Source organism: Trachurus trachurus, assembly GCF_905171665.1.
Source record: "Trachurus trachurus genome assembly, chromosome: 13".
Taxonomy (NCBI): domain Eukaryota; kingdom Metazoa; phylum Chordata; class Actinopteri; order Carangiformes; family Carangidae; genus Trachurus; species Trachurus trachurus.
The window spans coordinates 34,023,262-34,045,404 of record NC_139892.1 but is presented as its reverse complement, the minus strand read 5'-3'; the positions used below and the strand labels follow the sequence as shown (position 1 = coordinate 34,045,404).

The following is a 22,143-nucleotide window of genomic DNA, read 5'->3' as shown; positions in this document are numbered from 1 at the left end:
CCTCGCAGCCGTCAAACAGTGTTATTCCATTATAAACTTGCATTGTGATCATCATCTTGTCTAAATATGATTAAATAAATATAGTTTATTCAGCCAGGTTTTTGTGCGTGCACTCTGGGGACAATCCTGTGCACCTTTAAGTGATTTACATATTCACAGTCCATTAATCCCATTAAGATGATTTAGACAGAGAAGGTTGTTTCCAGGTAACAAAGATGATTTTGTGTCATCCCCTACATCATATTCACAATGTCATTGATGATTGTTAGCTCAATTTAAACTACTAGTAGCTCTCACAACTCTAAATCCTGAGATAAGACACGTTGGAAATAACTCTCAATGAGTTGAATGTCCAGCTGCCTTTGTCTCACAAAAACTCGGAAGTGTAGCCTACTTTTTTACGCTTTCTGGTGGGAAACCGAATGACCCCAATGACAAATGTCCTTCTCCATTTTAAAACGGAGAGGGTTATATTTGAAAACTTGTAGAAGAAAGAAATTCAGTAAAAAAGCATCAACACCCTGGCTTCAGACACACACGTTCCCTTTTCCCTTGCTTGTGTCGCAAGAAAAAGTAAAGAACCCGCATAAACTCACTCGACAGCTTTCGAATGTCCTTAAAAAATAATCCTGAGAAAATCAGTGACATCATCAGTCCATCTATTGTGACATAAATCTTAATTGCGCCACTGTAACCATTATTATCTGTCAATAAACAGTTTCAATATATTCACACAAACCGAGCGGCCCACCTCTACAAACTCTCTTCATGCTGGAGTTGATACGCTCAATATTCATCTCATTATATTTTTAAAGTCTTCATCTGTTTCCATTTTCTTTCATTTGTTGCATTTCGCTCAGGCTTCCTCTGCGTCTCCTCCTCCTCCTCTTCTCCCCCTCCCACCCCCCGCCCGCCCCAAACAAACACACAGATATAGCCCATACCCAAAAGAGGACAGGGGAAAACAGAGCCCCTAGAAAATGCAATATTTCTGTTTTTAATATCGAGGTCTATAAGATCAGGGCAGAGATGGGTTCCATGGCAATATGTTTATTTATATATTTTATAAGGAGGAGGGGGGGAAATCTGCCTATCAGTATATGTATTTGGGGGGCCTGGGCCACCGCATCTGAGCTCATCTTATATGAAAAATAATGTTGTGTATGGCTATACTTTTATATATAATGGCAATATGGGATCAGGGCTCTTTTACAATGTGCCATACTTCAGGCTAGGGCTAACAGCATTTTATGGCCCGCCAGCAGTTCATCTTCATGTCTCAGGCAGGCAGGAGCACTGCATAATAATGTCGTTTCCTGCCCCCAAATGCTATTTCACAGGCCGGGGCTCATTTCTCAAACTTCACCACTTTTACAATTTCCCAAACTTTTATTCCCGTCATTATTACCAACAAGATTTCATTACGTATTTAGAATGTAAACAAGTCTGAGACACTCCCCCCCCGTCTCCCTGGAATCATTCCCGCTGATGGCTCTGCTGCTGCTGCTGCTGCTGCTGCTGCTATCTCGGGCGCGCGTGTGTTTTGGCGTAGACACACGGGTGCGGACGCACACGCGTGCACAAACACACAAAGGGGGCCTGTGCACTGCGGTTGGCCCACCTACAATCGTACAAAAAAAAAAAAGTAGGCATACATAGACTCATGTAAAACTGCCCCAGCCGAGATACAACTCTAAAGCAGTAATTTACTACCCCACGTGCATGTGTGTGTGTGGGTGCGCATGCATGTATGTGTTCCCGATAAAGGGGGAGGTGTTGCGGTGGGGGGTGGTGGGGAGGAGGAGAGAGTTTTATACTCAACTCACATAAATCATGTAGAAGAAAAATGAGCAAATGTGCAGGCTAACTCATCTTCTCCCCATCCGGAGAAAATGAAATTCACTGGAATACCTATCAAAACTGCAATCATCCAGAGATAATATCTTCTTTGGTCTATCTGCACTTTCCGATTTAATTTCCTCCATGCCCTTGACATCCAGCGATACCATTAAGATGAAGCACATACAGTAAGGGAGTAGTTCTCACGTTTTGATATATGAGATCTCTGCGCTTAATGTAATATCATCATTTGAAAATTAATGCAATCTTTCTTTTGTTTGCGGGGTGTGTTTTTTTTTTTTTTTTGGTTTTTTTTTTTGGAAACACTCACAGGGAGTGAGCCGCCGCCGCGAGATGGAGAGGAAGACAGTGATGGGGTTCAAATGAAAAGGAGACACAGAAAAACAAGTGATATGCAAGAAAGGGGGTGATGATGGAGGGAGGAAGGGAGGGAGGGGGGTACTTTGTATTTTGTGGAGCCCCCCTCTCCCCCTCCTCCTCCTCCTCCTCCTCTCTCCAGTGCCAGAATGACATGCAATTACGTCTGGGCCTGCCCCAAGTCAGAGGTCACTCAAATTACTCCATCATTTAGCCGCGCCGTGGAGATGAGAGAGAGAGAGAGAGAGAGAAGAGAAGGCGACCCCCCCCCCCCTCCCCACTCCCCTTCCCTCCACATATATGCCTTCCACATCCTCCCAGCCCCCCGCCGCCACATCAAATATCATGAAATCATTAGTGTAATAAGCATGGAAATCTGTTTGCCGATTATCAACACCAGCACCCGCCATGCACCCCCACTCCTCCCCCTCTCCTCTTCCTTTATCTGTCCACAATCTCCCTCTCTGGCTCTTCTCACCTCTTTATCCTATATGCAGTCATATTAGAGAGGAAGAGACTGAGACAAAGACATATAAAGAGAGAGTCGGACACAGATAAAGACAGAGTGTTTGATGAGACAATTAAAGTTCGACAGCGGAGACAAAAGTAGAGCGAGCCTCGGCCTCTTGTTGTTGTTCCAGCCCGAGACAGAGACAGCTCTGGGTCGTCTCTCCCTGCCGTATTCAGTGATGCTGCATTGAGTTTGTCACATTCTTGGTCCGAGTGTGCCGTCCTGGCTGCAGCTGTTGGTGCCGATCTGTCAGTGGGCCCGGGCGAGCTATTTGCTTCGGTTAAACTCTTCAACTCTCCGAGGGACACTGGGAGGACGGCGAGGCCAGCCATGTGCGGCGCGGCGGTCTGGTGGCGCGGCGCCGTCCGTCCGTCCGTCCGTCCGCCCAAAAGAAACTTCGAGGCACGCAAACTTCTGAGTAATGCACAGAATCTTTTCATGAATAAATTGTTGATGCTGTACAATGTCTCTTCAATAAAAGGAGGAGTAGAGGTGCGACTTCCCCAAGAGCAAAATCCAAGAGAGAACAGAAACGCCAGAGCCGCCTCCACTGCTGATAATTATACAGATATGTTTTCTTTTGTGCTTTTGAACTCACTTGTTTCCACCTATGAAATACTGAATAAAAACAACTATATAAAAAGTGCTGTGGGAGTGAGGAATCTGAAGTTTTATTAATTTGTTTTTGCATATAAAGACAATTAAAACAACATGGAACCACCTGAGGAGAGTTTTGCCTACTTGGCAGAGGGTGGAGCTGGGTGACTGGTTGTCAACCCAGCTGATTATTTCTACATCCACAGGGCTGTGGTGGTGTTCCTTTATTCAACTGCTCACCCTTATGATTTACAGTATATGGCTATATTGGTATCAGTTGTTTAAACTGCCAAGCTTCCAGCCAGAATCTGCTTGCAGGCCCTCAACAAAAACAACTGAAATCAAGCAGGTTTAACAAAGCTGACTGTGCAGACTAAATATTCTCCGAGGCACTGTAGGAGTCAATGTGAGAAAGAAACCTGGGCAACGAGGACATTAAGTCAACAGCAGAGCCCATCCACTGTGAGAGTGAGGTTTTAATTGAGACTTTTATTTTTTTTTAAATAGTTGTCTCTACATAAGTAAATGGTAATACCAGGGTGGGGTCACTCCATAAGCCCTCCTTGGGTCTCCGAATTTACCCACACGTTTCCTTCTAGTCTACATTGAAATCTTTACTGTTTTTATATGTACAAATAAAGAATAAAGAAAAAAAGATGAAGAAACACTTAAAGGGACAACGAGGAGTTTCTATTCGGTAATAAAAAAGTCTCACGTTAATGTGGATGAATCTCCGCTACCCACACTTGTTAATGGGCCCAGTATCGATACATATATCGTTCTGTCTCTATCGTTATTTTGTTATTATTAGTGGTGGCGGAAGTGCTGGTCGAGCCGACCAGCGTTTCCTTCGTTGCGAATCATGAGAATAACGCAGCCGCATCGCCGTTTATGGTCGGAACTACGGTGGTATGTGAGCCTCTTTGAACCTCTGACTTTAATTATTGATGAATGAAAACATGAGTCCGTCTTGCGCCCGGTCAAAGAAATGTACGGTGCGCGCGGAGGCTCATAAATGTAGTGTGAAAACGCTTCGCTTTTCCAAAACTCCTCGTTGTCCCTTTAAGGAGTGGATGCTTCATGACCTCAATGTGTAATAGTTTCCACTTCACACACAATATAGCTGTAAAATTGATAATTAAAGAAAAACTAAATTTCAATCACCCTTTAAAAATAACCTACAATATGAAAGACAAATGATTTAAATAAAAACACATACAATATGTAAACTGTGTGGAGTTTGCATGCGTGGGTACTCCGGCTCCCTCCCACAGACCAAAGACATGCAGGTTAGGTTAAAGCAGAAATAAGCGATCCGGTGGTTTTGGGTAACTTCTTGTCAGCCGATGGAGTTAGCAGTCCCCGCCCTCGTCCCTACAGTACGTCACCACATTCACGCGCATCCCTTGGCTGCACACACAGAGAGGACCGCCCCTTTATGCCGTTCTCTCTCCTCATTGGATAAAGGTTGTAGGATACAAGGAAAGTTTTCTCCTCGGCTTACAGCAGAGCAGAGTGACTGACAGTTTCAGACCAAACACTCTATGTAAGTGATTGCTGTCGGAAGATATAACTATTTAAGACTTATATTAACACAAATATTCAGCTTACTTCTGCTTTAATTGGCGACTCTAAATTGCCCAAAGGTGTGAATGAGAGTGTGAATGGTTGTCTGTATGTACATGTTAGCCCTGCGATAGACGGGTGACCTGTCCAGGGTGTACCCCGCCTCTCACCCCGAAATCAGCTGAGATAGGCTCCAGCTCACCCGTGACCCTAGTGCAGGATAAGCGCTATAGAAAATTAATGAATGAATGACGAAACAATATGTTAAAGCAGAAGTAAGCGGTCCGGTCGTTTTGGCTAACTTCTTGTCAGCTGATGGAGTTAGCAGTCCCCGCCCCCGTCCCTACGTCACCACATTCACGCGCATCCCTTGGCTGCACACACAGAGAGGACTGCCCCTTTATGCCGTTCTCTCCCCTCATTGGATAAAGGTTGTAGGATACAAGGAAAGTTTTCTCCTCGGCTTACAGCAGAGCAGAGTGACTGACAGACCCGTGTTTCAGACCAAACACTCTATGTAAGTGATTGCTGTGGGAAGATATAACTATGATATTAACACAAATATTCTGCTTACTTCTGCTTTAAGAAAACATAACTGTGGATGATCTGAACTAACCCTGTGACCCTGACTAACCTCTGACTGAACCAGCCTTTCATCACGTCGTGTTCCAGCTCCACACCAAAGACGTATCTCTCCCCCCCCCCTCCCCTTGGCCTTGTTCTCTCCAGGCCTCCACCCCTCTCTTCTTCCATCCTTCCCCCGGACAGTGTGTGTGCTGGAACGATGAGTAGCGCTGCCGGTTGAGCCAATAATCCTGATGAGGCTGATTCTTCAAGTATTGATTGAGCTGCTGGCTTTCTTCTACTTCGCTCTAAGAAGCTGTGCATCTGGACTGATTAGCTGCTGTAGGCCACCTCTTTCACCATCGCTCTATTTCTCCCAGAGCAAGAAATCGTCCAATTCAAACTGAGGTGCTTGTGTGTCTGTGTGTGTGTTCACGAGTGCCTGCTTGAATGAGCATGTGTGTGTGTGTGTGTGTGTGTGTGTACAAAAGCCGAGACGAACGCGGAGCACTGGGAGCAATTAACTTCAGTCTTTCTCTCTGCATCGCTACTGATCGCATGATTCAGTCAATCTGCTGAAAAAACGAACACAAAACAAACACGAACAATAAAACAAACCTCAGACCACATAAAACTTAATTGCCCACCTAATTAGCGCGCCAGTCATTCACTCATACAGTTAGTTAAACAGGAGGAGGTACTGTTGGTATTCATCAGCAGAAATCAAGCACCAGAATAATTTGAACAGACACTTGATTGTCACATCAGGGTGAAAATTTGGCAGATATTGTGTTTTGTTGCGGGTAAACAATGGTACAGTAACCGCGGACCGCTGTTTAAATTCATTTAGGACACGATTATATTATATTACAGAGGCATTCAACAGGGGGTCCGTGACCCCTAGGGGGTCCGCAGAGGTTCTGCAGGGGGGTCATGAAACCTTTGGTTGCTTATACGGAGTTTTTCCTCAGTCGATGTGAGGGTCTAAGGGCAGAGGATGTTGTTATGATGCCATGTGAAGCCCTTTGAGACAAACTTTGTAAAAATGGGCTATACAAATAAAACTGCCTTGCCTTGCCTTATACAATTTTGTTTGTTTTGTTTTACCTTTATTTTATCTTTGTTTACCTTTGTTTCCACATTTATGCTTAGAATAAAAATGTCAATTTGAATAGCTTGTCATCATGATTATCATTCAGTTGAAAGACATTGTTGATAGTGGCAGTGGCACGACCATGAATATACAAACCTGTGTATTAATTGAATAGCTGAGTATTAAATCCAGTGTACGTGTATACATGGTAGGCTACTAGGCCTAGTTTAATATAATATAACACAATTTTATAAATATTTAAAGTAAGGGGTCCCTACTTCATCTCTCCATCAGTTTGGGGGTCCTTGGCCTGAAAGACATTGAAGACCCGTGTTATATTATATTCAGTTTTTTCTTATATTTACGCAGGTAGCTTCCTATTGTCATCTGTTTTTTATGGTATGTCTGTCCATCTTTAAATGTGACAACTATGGATGTTAGGAAATTAGCTTTGAGCCAAATCCGGCATATTTACATGACGTCATGTGTATGTCACCAATTGTTCATTAATGTGCTTTGTCCTCATCAAATAAACAATAAAAAATGAAAATATAAATAAATAAATTGTAGGATGATGACGGAGATCAGGTACGAGCCGGGTGATATCACGGTAAGTGTCGTCGCAGTCGGTGCACTGATCTTAAGAGCGCTACATCAACGGGGAGTCATAAATGCCTGTTTAGAGATCTACAGGAATATATGTGAGCTATAGAGGGAGACAAGATTTCCAACAGCCCTGCAACTCTACCTCAGAGGGAGACGAGCTCCATTATTTACAGTCCTCTGTCCCGAATCGTAATCAGAGTCTTGCGCTCCCCAGGCAGCTGACTACTGGGGTGCAATCTCCCCATAAGCATAAACACACCCATAAATTCAAACACTCAGTATTCACATATTCAAATTCCTAGAGACATATATACAAAAAAAAGTGCACTGGCAAACATACCAGTGTGTGTGTGTGTGTGTGTGTTTTCCAGCCATCCTGATGAGTTTAAAGACACAGCAGTGACTGAGAATCAAACACAAACATGTTATAATCTGTCTCTATAGGTCCACTTAGTGCAAAAAAAAAAAACTGTTCACAAAAATGTGTGCACATGCAAACGAGCTGCACTAATCCCAGCCAAGACACCTAACCTTAATGCAAACACACTCATGTGTGCGTTATCAAATCCTCAGTAGAACATGAGTGTGTAAATGACAAGCTGGTTATGCGTTCCTCTACTGCGGCAACGGCGTGACACAGGTTGTGTGATGCAGTGATACACAACTCAAGGGGAGTTTTTACCAGATAAGTGTGCGAGAAGTGGGAAAACGCGCTTGTTTGTGACTCGTCTCATCCATACTGTATAGTTTGTGCGGAGATGTTTGTCTGAGCATCGCTCATGTCTTATTAAAATGAGTTCCTCCACTCGCCTCTACCAGGAAGGCTCATCCCCCAACAGGACGCACAGGCTACGTAATGTTTGCCGAGATATAACTGCCCATACCAGTATTGATTAATCCTGTTTATGTATGTAACCCCCTCTCTTGAATAATTCACACACCACCTTTTATGGAGCGCCGCATCCATCACACCTCCAGACCCGCCCACGGACATTTTCAAAACCCAAACTGGAGCATTACGACACCGGGCGCTATATATAATTCGGTTGTGATTCAAAATGATGACGATTCGAGTGTGTCTGAAATCTCAATTTATCTCTCGCTGCGGATGCATCTGTTATTTCGGGGAGCGGTGATTCAGTGAACATGGGAGTGGTTTTGCCGACGGGCCTAAAAAAAAACACCTGTGTGCCCGACTAGTGCTGTTCTGTCTCACGTGTCATTAATTCTGGAATCGGAGCACAATGCTTTAGCTGGTTGTTTCCAAACTGTAACATGTGATAAGAGTACGAATGCGCTTTGGGCACGGGCTGCAACGGTTCTGATGTAAACAATCAGCAAAAACACCTCACACGGCAGCGTATTCCCACTTCAATCAGTGAAGCGAATACACTCATTAACAGCATTAAGGAACGACTCAACGCACGACGCTGTAATCTGAGGTCAACTTTATCTGATCTGCCTCGTTCTGAAGTGGAGAGCTGAGCGGAGAGCTGCTTGAATCTCGGGGTCAGTCATTTGTGTGGCATATTCAGGGGTCATTTGCGTAGCACGTGGTGGGGCGGCGGAGGTCATTTGCGTAGGGTGCTGGGACCTGCAGGTTTTAGTATGCAGGGAGGCGAGGGAGGGGAGGGCATGTGACATCCACAGAGAGCCGGGACCCTCACTGACCCCTGTCTATAATTCATCCCCTGGAATATGGGGCACATCAAACCTTGGTTCCTTTTCCCACCCAAAAAGAGAAGAGAGAACCTCTTCACTTTGTTGCACGGCACTCTGACCCCGTATTAAAGCGAGTAGCAAGAGAAACCCGGGAAACGTTGGCCATTAAATTTTCAGGGTCCGTCCCAGGAGAGCGTTTCCAGCAGACCCCTCGATTCATGGATGGGAGAAGGCTGAGGAAAGGCCCCATGCTGGCAGGAGGAGGGAGAGGGAGAGGTAGGAAGGAGGGTCTGTGAGTGTGAGTGTGTGTGTGTGTGTGTGTGTGTGTCCAACAGTTATGCCTAAAAGGTAAAAAATATATCTTTCCTTTCATATATCCATGTGCAAATAGGTTTGCATGCTTGCAAAATCAATCCATGCAAATATCCACAACCAAAAGCTAAAAAGGAGGGGGAACAGGGTGGATAACCATGGTATGTATGTGTGTGTGTGTGTGTGTGTGTGTGTGTGTGTGTGTTTAGGCAGAAATGTGGATAAATGAAACACTAATATAAAAGGCTGACCAGGCCCTAGGGGAGATGCTACCCTCCCTCTCTCCCTGTTTTCTCTGTCTCTCTCTCCCTGCCTGTTAGCTGCAGGTATTCAGCTCCAATTCCGGAGGTTTCATTAGGAATGCAGATATCAAAGTGTGTGTGTGTGTGTGTGTGTGTGTGTGTGTGTGTGTGTGTGTGTGTGTGTGTGTGTGTGTGTGTGTGTGTGTGTGTGTGTGTGTGTGCGTGTGCGTGTGTGTGTATGGGGGATAAAAGTGTGTGGGGGGTGTCGAATAGAACTTACCAGATGTTCTAATCTGCCTTTGATGTTCGCGGCATCCCTGCAACACAACAACACATTTCCCCCACTGTAAATAAAGTGCCAACACAAAACGTCATTTAACAAAAAGAGCATTTTTGCACACACACACACACACACACATAAATACACACATGAGAGACAGAAGAACAAACTCTATTCAAGCGTGCTTTATGAACATTTCTGAACTAATTCCTGAATATTTTACCACACTTAACTGGAATATTATATGGGATTAATTCCAACTAGGGATTTTGGCTTCAGTTTACAGTTATAGCTAACTATTACTAATTAATCCAATTATAAATCAATATAATATATTATTTCCCCTTTTCAAAATTATGTTTGTTCCACAGATTTTCTTAAATCAAATGTTTCTGGAGTCCAAGATGATTCTCATTATGTCCAGCCAAAAGTTTACTGTCATTAAAACCACAAATATTAACATTATAGAGAAACTTAAAGTGATTATCAAAATGGCCAGAGATTTATCTTCTGTTGACTAATAAAATCGACTCGTAGTTGTAATGTGCTGTAGCTGGAATACAATCACAAGTTGTTGTAATCAACAAAACCCTTTTTCTGTTTCAGTTACAGAGGAAGCAGGATTGAAATGCTCGTTAGAGAAATTGATCTTGATGACATCAAAAAGATTGTAGTGAATCAAAAGGAAGAAAAAAAATAAAGACACATAATGAGGAATTATTATAATTATTAATCTTTCAGACCAAAGTGTTGTGTGTGTTTGTGTGTGTGTGTGTGTGTTTGCGTCGCCACCAGACAGAGGTGGACCAGTATTGTTGCCACACTGCTGGCAGACCTAATAATAATTTCCCAACTACAGAGAAAGAAGTGGGAGCTTATTATCTGTGAATTAATAAAAAATGTGCGTATGATTATCAGGGCAGCAACAGCAGAATGGCGAGCTGAGGAAGTGGAGGCGGAGGGTGTGGGGGGGAGGTGTTGGGGGTGTTGGGGGGGGTGGTCGGTTTTAAAAAGAGCAAATTGGCAGTAAATAATAGATGCAATTTTGGCACATTTCAAATTTGCAGCAGTGGAAATCAAAAGATCAAGAGAACACAAACAGCCCCCGTCCCCGATCCCAGTACCCCCACCACCCGCCGCCACCACCCCCCCTCCTACCCCACCCCCGCCTTTTCCAACTCTGGCCCCCATTACTGACAACTCCACCCTGGCCGTGGAGTTTCACTATGTGTGTGTGTGTGTGTGTGTGTGTGTGTGTGTGTGTGTGTGTGTGTGTGTGTGTGTGTGTGTGTGTGTGTGTGTGTGTGTGTGTGTGTGTGTGTGTGTGTGTGTGTGTGTGTGTGCTGAGAGGGAGGAAGGCTTATCGACAGGCTTCAGTTGCTAATGCAGCCGGCAGCATCACAGTGTAAATCTACACCATCTCTAAAATTACATACTGTCTAATCCATCCCATCCTCCACCCGCTCCCCTGCTCCCTCCATCCCTCCATCCATCTCTCTATCTATCTATCTATCCATCAGGCCAGAGCTTGTGTGACCACGCCGTCGTCCGTCCGCGCCGACGAAGAGGAGGAGGAGTGACGAAGAGGGGGATGTTTTGCTTGTTTGTTTGTTTGTTTGTTTGTTTGTTGGGGCGCTCTGTCAGTGAGCCGCATGCAGACAAGTCAACCACTTAAGGCAAACTTCATCTAGCTGTAATTACATTACATTCTGACAAACACCCCGCCACATTCATTATACATGATGGGCGCCCGGCAACCAGACAGCAAGACATTTGTTACCGTGGTGACAGTGTGTGTAATCCGCTAATGAAGCGCAATTAGCGAGAAACAATCTAACACAGGGGAGACGCGGCGCTCGATCCCTCCTCCTCCTCCTCCTCTTCCACTCGTTTCCCTTCACTTTATTCGCCTGCTCTCTCTCTCTCTCTTTACTTTTTATAACCGTGTCTTTTTTCCCCCTCCTGTCTTTTATTTTGGTGATTCAACCTTTATTAAGCTCTTCACTTGCATTTAATCTCCCACTCTTTCATCTGTTGTCCTGACTTCATCAAGGGCAAGCTGTCCAGCGCTGTCCGCACCGGGGCCGAAGGGATTGCTCTATCCATTAGACACACATGGCTGACAACCACACACACACACACACACACACACACACACACACACACACACACACACACACACACCATTTTACATCCTCATCTCTCTTTTCAAAACATCATATAATCTGCTGAGGTCTTCGGGGACAGAGCTTTTCTTTTCTCCTTATCTCTCCCCTCCCCTCCCTGCTCGCCTTCAACGCAGAGGCAGCATCGATTTCTGAATTACGCCACAATATTAAATAATTAATATACTTGCCATGATTGATGTTTTGCATTAGGCCAATATTAGGTTATCAATCAAAATCCACTTGGTTTAATGTAATAATATTGAAAATGTGTCAGTGCCTGTTCATCCAATTTGTAGTGGAGGCAGGCCAGATAGTAATGGTGGTGTAGCACAAGGCCTCAGAGACACTGTGGCCTGCTTACTACAACCACAGGAGCACATTATAGTCCTGGCACACACACACAGCGGGAGGGAGGGAGGGAGAGAAGGAGGGAGGGAGGGAGGGAGGGAGGGAGGGAGAGGAAGTGGAGACGTGGAGAGACAGTGACTCATTTGGGACGTTGAGAAGACGTGGCGTCACGTCACTTATCACGGATATACTGTATGAGGGAGCTGAACTTGTGGCACATTAAAAACATATTTGGTGCTGTACACAGTAAGACGATGGTTATTGATTTATTCATTTACAGGTAAAACTATTTCTTCCTACAACTGCTCTATCTTATCTTACACTGGTGTGGAGAGTTTGAGCCCTGCATGGGTGCAGATCCTGTGGGGGACGAGGGGGGACAAGTCCCACAATTTCTGAAAAACATGAATTGTCCCCCCCAATAAATATATATATATTGAAATATATATAGATTGAAATAGTGAAACAAATAATGTTTGACAATGTATTTTTGACTGCACATCCCATCTCTGGTCTCCTCCACTACAAAGTAAATGAATGGGTAGTTTCTTACACAGACTGATGACATCAGCAGACTTTTAAAAAAAAACGACTCCCTCGATCTCAGGGCTTCATATTTTGATAGTCATCCATATCAATTAAGCATGCATAAAGTAGACCCATTCACTGGGAGAAATGGAAGACGGTGAGAAGAACTGGAGATCTGGGAGGGTCGGAGAGAGGCAAAAGATAAGAACGTGAGTAGAAGACATGACATTACATGTCTGAGACCCTTAAAATTATGATTTACTAATATAACAGGTAAAGCCCTGTACGGAGCTTTTAACTGGATACGCAAAAGTCTCTGGTTTCTGCTGATGGGTCTCTGTTTCCTACAACAGCAAATGAGCCCATCAGTGTGAAGATACGCTATTTCTAAGTAGTCTAGTTCTATACCTCTGGAAGGCATGGTCGGGTCGGACCACTGACGAAACCATACGAATAGCCTAGATACATTAAGCTGCTAAAAAAAAAAGAAAAAAAAAGCAAGTCCCGTCTTCTTTCCGACGTTTCCAAAACAAATCTACACGCGCCGGCCAGACAAACGTCTTCACGGCAGTGGGAAATGCAGTCTTCATTCCGGCAAAACACCACCACTTTTGTCCACAGGGGCCGCCAAAATCAACACTAAATGAAAAGTCTGTACAGAGGCTTTAGGTAAGCAGTGATAAGTTAAGAAGAAAGGTAAGCACAATAAATGATTCCCTATGCAGTACGTTTTGATTTATGGTGGCATGGTATGAGTTGCATACAGGCAAAAAAAAAAAATCTGTAATCCTGACATCAGATCTGAGGTGGAAGAGTAGGTTGCTGGAGTTGGTGGTTGAATCTTTACTGTAGCTCCTCCTGTTTAGATATGAAAGTATGATCCAAGAGCAGGAAACTGAACCACAAACTGACCACATCTCATATACTGTATATTCACAGCAGATATCCTAACTGTACAGTGTTCAGTACAGTAGTAGGACCCTCACTTTAATGGGATTCAGCCATGAGTAATTTATTCAATTTTTCTTTACACATGTGCTGTGTCCTCTCCCTATTATCCCTCAAGTAATTAAAATCAGGATTCAAGTTCAAAGCATCTAGGTTTGCAGGACTCTACGTAGCCTGTGATCTAACAGTTACAAATAGCAGCATTATTGAGGGTGCTGGTCTTCGTAAATTAACTTCACCTGTTCTACCGGGTTCTAAAAAATAAAAAAAACAGGTTTGAAATAACTACAAAAAGAGAGCTGATGTTGTGCACATCTGACCTCATTTGGATACAGATGCAGGATTTATTATTTTATTTTCATTTAGTTAAATCTTTTTTTTTCTTCTTTTTTTTTTGCAAACCTGCAATATTGTGTGTGTGAACTCTTTTTTCCCTTCTTTAGTAGCTACAAGCCAGAAAGACAGAGATCCTGACAGAGGAATGGTAAATGAAGTGGAGGGGAGGGGGGTGTGTGGAGGAGGGGGTGGGGGGGGAGGCAGAGACAAGACGGAGAGTAATGTGGGTTTTTTTTTTCTTCCAGGCAGCAACAATTAGTTACCCGAGGTCAATTAAATAAAACTGGACAAACAAGTGTGAGTGTTAAGCGGAGCCTTGGCAAGGTCAATGCTGACCGATTTAACATGGTGGCTGGATCCATCACGCTGTCGCCACTTTTCTGCTTTCTCATTCCAGCTCCTTTCTTTCCTCGACTCCCCTCTCCTTCTATCATCATCCGCTCGTCTCTTCCGTGAATTCTCTCCGCCTCCATCACTCACGCCGTAACGCTCTGTTTCGTCTCGTGTCCGAGGCCCTCTCTTTCTGCCTCTGGCGCTGTAACGAGGATCTTTAAGCTGTTGCCTCATCTCACCTCATCTCTCTCCTCCTGTGTCTCTCTCTCTCCTCACCTGTCATTTTCCCCGCTCTCCCAATCTCCCCCTCTCTCTCTCTCTCCCTCCCCTCCCTCCCCGCCGCTTGCCCTCCCAAACCCCTGCGCTCCTGCTAGCAGACAATTAATTACAGAGCCAGCACCAGATGAGTTGTCATTTGTGGTCAAGTTTCTAATAATTGCATTAGGCCTTTAGGTTCTTCTAAGATGCCCTGCCCTTCTCCCCCTCACCCCCTCTCTTTTTCTTACCCTCTCTTTTTACTCACCCCCCCCCCCTCTCCCCCTCTCCTCCTCCTCCTCCTCCTCTCCCGCCACCCCTTGACACGGCCGAGATGAATATCTTTAGTCAGTCAATGGAGGCGACAGAGGGACTTAACATGCAGAGGCAGTCATTTGATTTCCAGCTGACAGAGCGGCCTATTAGCCCGGCACTCATCAGCCATGCATTACCTCTCAGGCCTGCTGTCCTGTGTGTGGAGGCTTTAACCCTTTCACTGTCCACCACTGGCCGAGTTTACCACATTGATATCAGGCTCTGGTCCACTGGCCATATTAACCCCCATAACTGTCCCATATGAGTAACTGCAACCACTTGACTGAACTTTCCCGGGAATATGTGATAGCAGCAGTGTCACGCCAAGTGCACTCAAAATGGCACGCATCAAAATCGCGGGTAACACAATTGTTTTTTGATTGGGTAAAAATGTGTCACAACATTTAGAAGTGACTACAGAAACGCCCTGGCCAACAAATCATATTCTCAAGACGAAAAGGGGCAGGTTTGGACGAAAATCACATTATCAGTTTTATATTTTTTAGGTGAAAATGAAAAGTAAAAATGACCAGTACAACTCAAGTCGCTGTTGCGTATCACCCATAAAATCGCAATATGATGTTTTCTGCATGTTGTTCTTGGTTTTCGGTGTTGCATTGCTTTTTCTAACACAGACGTAATTATAATACAATTGCATGCTGCTTTATTTAACATATTAGAGATTTGTGGACAGTTAAAAGGATCAGCCCTGAAAATGTAAACGCATGACGTGACCCAAACTCCAAAACAAATAGTGTACGAGTACTTGCATTTGAGTATCTTTGATAGCGATACCAAGTACTTACGCCATTAGACATAATAATTACTAACTTTAATAAATAACTTTGATTTTTTTTAATTTTTTCCACATTTGAACAACATTCCTCAGTATGTTTTTCTTGTACATGAGTGACTGTCACAAGTTTCACTGCAGTAAAAACACAAATTTAACTAAATTGTCATAATGCCTACTGACATTCAACATTAGTGCTTTTATAAACATGGTCATATACTGAGTATTGACATTTAACAAAAGTGCTTTAAACATGACACTGCCACACATACTACTGTTTGAAATTTAACAAAACAAAAGTGAACTCCTTATATTCTGCGTCGCGCTGAGATTTCAAATGTTTAATTAAGTTGCTTGTGTTGTGAGCGGTAGGTTTTGTCACTCCTCTCCAGAGTTTTGCTGGACATAATTTGCATTCTGCTTTGCTTTTGTCGCTCTCAGTCACCTGAAAATATTTCCACACTGCTGCCATGATTCCCTTCGCAGTCAAGTGTTGTAAACCGCGTGCTGCTGTAAGGTGGTATCGATGTCGTGGTATCGGTGGCAATTTTATGAGTACGAGTACGAATACTACCTATTGCTGTAACATGTTTGTCAAATGTCATAAGTAAAAGAATGTTATATCAAGATGTGAAAAAGCAAAAACAAAAGAAAAAGATTATGATATGATCTGAATATGAAAAAGATTTTATTCTGTGGGTAATGGGGGCGGGACTAGATAAGCTTTTGCTTCTCCCGCTTTCCCTTTCGGCCATGTGTATTGTATTATTTGAACTAAGATGAAGTGTGATGATGATTATTTAAATTGACATGCCCGAAATAAACAAATTGATTGATTGATTGATTGACCGGTATCGGACCGATACCCAATAACGGCATCGGTATCGGTGCATCCCTAAATTTTTGTTTTCATTAGTCAATAATCAGGGCTCAATAACCGCCAACTTTTTTTTTTTTTTACTAAGAAAAGGAAGACAAACATCAGACCGTGTTGTTCCTCAACTCTTTCTCTTCTAAGTGTAGATCTGTATCTCTGTAACTTGGCATAAATACCATTCAGACCTTCAGCAGCCTCTCAGCCCTCCACCTGATATCAGTCGCAGATAATGAGGAGAGGAGCAGAAAAGAGACGCAGCAGAGGGGAGACAGGACACTGTAATGCTGTGAGAGAGACATCATTCATAACAGACCGTGTGTGTGTGTGTGTGTGTGTGTGTGTGTGTGTACCCCATTTGCCACAGTTGCATGCCTTGTCAAGCGTGTCATTGAGCATTCATATGTTGTTTGATAGAATGGCAGGCATATTTATTGAAGAGCTGATGTGATGGGGACACCAGAGTAAGCATACTCACACACACACACACACACACATATGAATAAAACACACAATGCACTAACACACAGTCCACATCAGTGACATCTGCCTGTTTAACTAATAGAAGGGAGACGCTTGATATTAAGCAGTCGAGGGATGGGGACAGACGCACACTTGCACGCATGCACGCACACACACACACACACACACACACACACACACAATAACACAGGGAGCTCAGCTTTCCTGCAGGCCTGATTGCCATCTCCATAGCTCCTTTTTAACAGGGCTGCCAATTGAAATTGAAATTGTATTCTTGTGTGTGTACTATCAGAGCTACCTCTCAGGGTTTTATACAGCTAAGAGCAGCGTTGGAGACACACACACACACACACACACACACACATACACGTGCACACACACCCACAAGAGGGGATAATGCAGGGGTAAGTCAGGGGCTGTCACTCTTCCATGCAGAACACACAAGAGGGAACAAAACACAGACTTATGCTTCTATGCTTTCTATGTAATTCAGTATGCACACGCACACACATTCACAGGTACACAGGCCGTGCCCCCCCCCCCCCCCTTCCCAATGGAGGGGGGCTGTACTTTAGCATAATCCCAAAATGGTAGAGAAAAGCAGTCCATTAAAAACGGGGCTAACAAATTCTGCACTTAATGTTTCTCTGAGGGAGGGTTAAGTGCAGTCAATAAAAAAGTCAGAAAAGGAGGAATAAGAAAGGAGGAAGTTGATTTATGCCGGACCCTCGCTGCCTCTCCTCTTTGATAAACACACACGTGCACACACACACCTGTTCATATGCAGTTTATGTTTGACACCTGGATATGGTGACAAGTGAAACAGAGTGCTAGAAAACACTCTGCAAGACGTGTATTGCTTTAACAGATGGTGCACTTTTACTTCACGTCGTCATTGTTGAAATAAAAAATTAAGAGTTTTGTCACTTTGCAGCAGAGCAGCGTTTCATCAATGGCATTTGTGTTCACAGAACCTACAAACCTGATATCCATGCACATTTTGAGATGTTACAAACTTAATAAACTAATGACAAAGAAGCTACGGTGCTAAATGGAGAACTAGGAAAATTAGCCTTCTCCATTAAAAGCACAAATTATATAAAGACAATAAGACAAATATGCATGAGGAAGGGAGGGATTAGAGAGGAGAGCACCACAATCACAAACTCAATATATCATTTACAGTAGGCCTGAATGTTTCAGTGTTTGTTTGCGGTGATGACAGCTTTTGGAAAAAAAAAAAAAAAAAAAGGAAAAGAAATTAAGAGCTGTTCTGGTCTATTTTATGTGAATTAAAATCTTAAATGTACACGCACCTTATTGTGTTATTGTGGTCCAAAGGTGTATTTATTATGTGTATAGAATGTGTTCTATTCCATGTGGTATTGTATTTTATTTCATTGTTGCTCTTTTTAAAGGTTGCCCTTTACAATCCAGCAGAGGGACTAACAATGAAAACTAGTTTTTTAAGCTAACTCGGGTGCATTTACGTTTGTTTTTTTTTACAAAGTTTTATTAATGTACATTGTCCCTTTTCAAATAAACTAAACTGAAACTGAATGTAAAAAAGAGTCTAGCCGCCATAGGTCACGGTTGAAGAGCCATCTTCCACTCATTTTGAGTGAAGAAGATGTGACCCGGCACACGGACACTCATACATGTATTCAAACAGACATAAAACATCATGAACCGAGCTCGTATCCCAAAGGGCTGCCCATTTCTCAGCCTCTACACACACACACACACACACACACACACACACAACAACTTGCTGCTGAAGGGAATGAAATCCTGCGGCCAAGTTTTAAAGAAAATTGACTTCTTTTTTTAGTGTGTTACATAGAGGGAGAGCGGGACAAAGACAGAGAGAGAAAAAGCAAAAGGGAGACATGGAGAGCAATCAATTTCCCGGCGGTTTCTTCAATAGCCAGCGGTCCTTTTCATACCTCCCAATTAGAACCTTTCCTAATCAGAGAAATACCTCTCCATTATTGAGGCCGAGACAATGACACTCCCCGACATTTCCGCCTGCTCCAAAACTCTGTAGATTGCAGCACTGGTACACAAAGAATAAAGCACTGGGCTATACGGCAAAGGAGGGGGTTGGGGGGGGGGGGGGGGGGTGGCGCTTGTGTTAAAATCACATGTGGAAATCTTTTGGCTCTCCTCACGGCCCCAGAAAAACTGATGGGGAACAATGGCAGCCCAGCGCAGCATCTGTCATGGCACAATATAAAAAGATGATCTTGGCACCGAATGGACACACACACACACAAAAAAAAAAGAAAGAAAAAAAAAAAACAGAAAAAGAACGAGAGGGATGGAGGAAGACGGGGGAATGAAGGGGAGGGGGGAAGGGGAGGGCCGGGCGAGAGGTAATTCATTTGCAAATCAGGCCCTGGCGCTCAGGTCTATTTCAAGCTGCCAGTGGGTGCCAGGAGTTAACAAGGTAATCAGTTTCAATCCTGCCCTTCAATTGTACATCACACCCTCATCCAGAGAATACCCGGGCCTTTCTATAGGGGCAGAGAGGGGGGAAATAGCAATCTGGCTGCCGGCTGGCTGCGCACACAATACACACACACACACACACACACACACACACACACACGCGCACACACCTGAAGACAAGTGCATTGAGGAACCCATGTATTTGTGCACACAGACAGGTTATTATATTCACCACACGTTCCTACATGCAACTGTACCAAGGTGACAATTAGTCACTTAATCACTGAAGTTGTTTCATCACGCTCCTTTAACATTATGCCTTTAATTTTAGGAACTGATGAGGTCTACGTAGATTTTAGGACTCTGAACTTTTTAGAGCTCAAAGTTGCTGAAAAAAAGAAAATGAACAGAAGGATGGATTGATTGTGGCGTGAGAAAAGTACACAGAAATGCTTATTTATCAGTTCTTCTTTCGCTTCTCTGACTTATTTGTTCATGACATATGAATCTTTTTGTCTTGTCCATATGCCTGTTTTTTTAAACAGCTGATGAAAATGACACTTTGAAACTTGTGAGGACTTTTTAAAGCTATTTAATTTGTTACAAAGGGCGTTTTAGGGGACTTTGACTTCAGCCAGCTATGTGAACACTAAAAGTCTTCTTTCTTCAAAAACGTCCCTCGCCACGGCCTCACCGAGTGAGAAAACAGCAGCGAGCACAAAGCTGTGCTGAATCTAAAAGTGGTATAAGCAAAATGAGAGAGAGCTAAACCTGTGCTAATCCTTTCTTCCTCTCTGTATCCCTCTCTGCAGCCTGTGTCAGCTGTAGCCGGCTGGCCGAGAGGCAGTTAGCCCCCGTTAGGCCCTCATTTGCATAATCAATATGACAACCTTATTTTTCTGATGCAAACAGGATTTTTGCTGCCGAGCTGTGTTTGCCTCTGTGTGTGTGTGTGTGTGTGTGTGTGTGTGTGTGTGTGTGTGTGTGCCCAGTCTGCTCCTGGCCAGCCTCAGTCATGGCCCTCTTTAGCCTTAATTAGATTAGGTGCGATTATCCCGGCTCCCGTTACAAGTGTACAGGCGGGATAAAGTGGCCACAAAGGCCGGCCTGTCACAGGGAGCGGGCTCTGGTGTGCAGGTTATCGGGGTCCGGGGGGAGACACACCGCGTACATTGTTATTCATATCATCGACACACCGTTTTCTACAGTGCCTTTTTCACTTCTCTTCATGCGCCGAACCCCACCACCACCACCCTCTATCCCCCCCCCCTCCACCACCACCACCTCCATGTCTGTGGTGTCAAACTGGCGTAATCACTGGCCGGGGTAAGTCTCTCTTCTTTCTCTCTGTCTGTCTGTCCGTCAGAAGACAAAACAACGTGGCCCCGAGCGCTCTGCAGTCTGGCCTACGGGGAGAGATATCAGGACTGTATGTGTGCTTGTGCGCTTGTGTGTGTGTGTGTGTGTGTGTGTCTGCACGTCTGTCGACTTCAAGGAAAGCTGGTACAAAGACAAGTTAACCCAAGACTCACACTAAAAAAAAAAAAAAAAAACAAGCAAATAAAGTAAAGAATAACAAGTGCACACAGGTGGCTGGAACAGAGTGGTCAACACTGAAGACAAGACATGGATCTGATGCCATGAAGTCCACAACGATAGGGTTGGGTGTCAGAAGCACTAAGAACTGTTTGTTTAACTACTTCTCTCATCATATAAGCAGATCTAAATCTAACTTTTGAATGTTTTAGATTATTTTCACTTAAAGCAGAAGTGAGTGATATATTTGTGTTAATATAAGTCTTAAATAGTTATATCTTCCGACAGCAATCACTTACATAGAGTGTTTGGACTGAAACACGGGTCTCTCAGTCCCTCTGCTCTGCTCTGAGCCGAGGAGAAAACATTTATCGTATCCTACAGTTTTTATCCAATGAGGAGAGAGAACGGCATGCAGGGCTGTGTGTGCAGCCAAGGGACGCCGTGAATGTGGTGACGTAGCGACGAGGACTGTTATGGTGCGCTCAAGGAAACTCGTATTTTTCCGACCGTGAAGTGGTACCAGTTCGATCTGGTACGAGTTCACCGGTCGGAAGTTACGAGTGGCCGTTATAGTGACTTTCACCGGTAAAACAGGTCGGAAAAACACGAGTGGGTTGCCTGGAACGCTACAAAGTCGTAAGTTGTGACTTGAAGCTGTAATTTACGATTTCAAAAGCCTGCCTGGACGCAGCATTAGCGAAAACGACCGGACCACTTACTTCTGCTTTAAAGAACAAAAGGAGTTTTGTAGAGAAACACAGTCTATACATCAGAGATGCCAACATGCAGTGTGACCACATACTGTAGAAGTGTCTCCTCTTAAATGCACAGTAATTGTATCTTATGTATACCTGCAAAAAAGCATGCGTGCCATAACACCGGCTCCAACAGCATTAGTCATCCTGATTAATATGTGTTTGAAATTTAACAAGATGATTTGTGCTTCTTTTCATTCACTGAGAGACTGTTTCTTTTCCCCCCCTTAAAAACATTTTCCACACAGAGCTCAGCACTGACAGATTTCAACCGCTCCGTGTGGATGAGTGTGTACGGTCGGTACATGGAGAAAAAGAGGTGAATTATATCACTCTGCTGATTAAAGAGCAGTGCCCAAATATGTAT

The 22,143-nt window shown here is 43.9% G+C and overlaps 1 protein-coding gene across 3 annotated transcripts in view; it reads right to left on the bottom strand.

The window, feature by feature from the left end:
- Window positions 1-22,143, bottom strand: part of rsrc1 (arginine/serine-rich coiled-coil 1) — a 133,500-nt gene that overhangs the window by 70,175 nt on the left and 41,182 nt on the right. For all 3 annotated transcript variants that reach the window (XM_083985478.1, XM_083985480.1, XM_083985479.1), the window contains exon 5: window positions 9,651-9,687. In XM_083985478.1, the coding sequence (XP_083841604.1) occupies window positions 9,651-9,687 (37 nt within the window). The remainder of the gene's footprint in view (window positions 1-9,650; window positions 9,688-22,143) is intronic.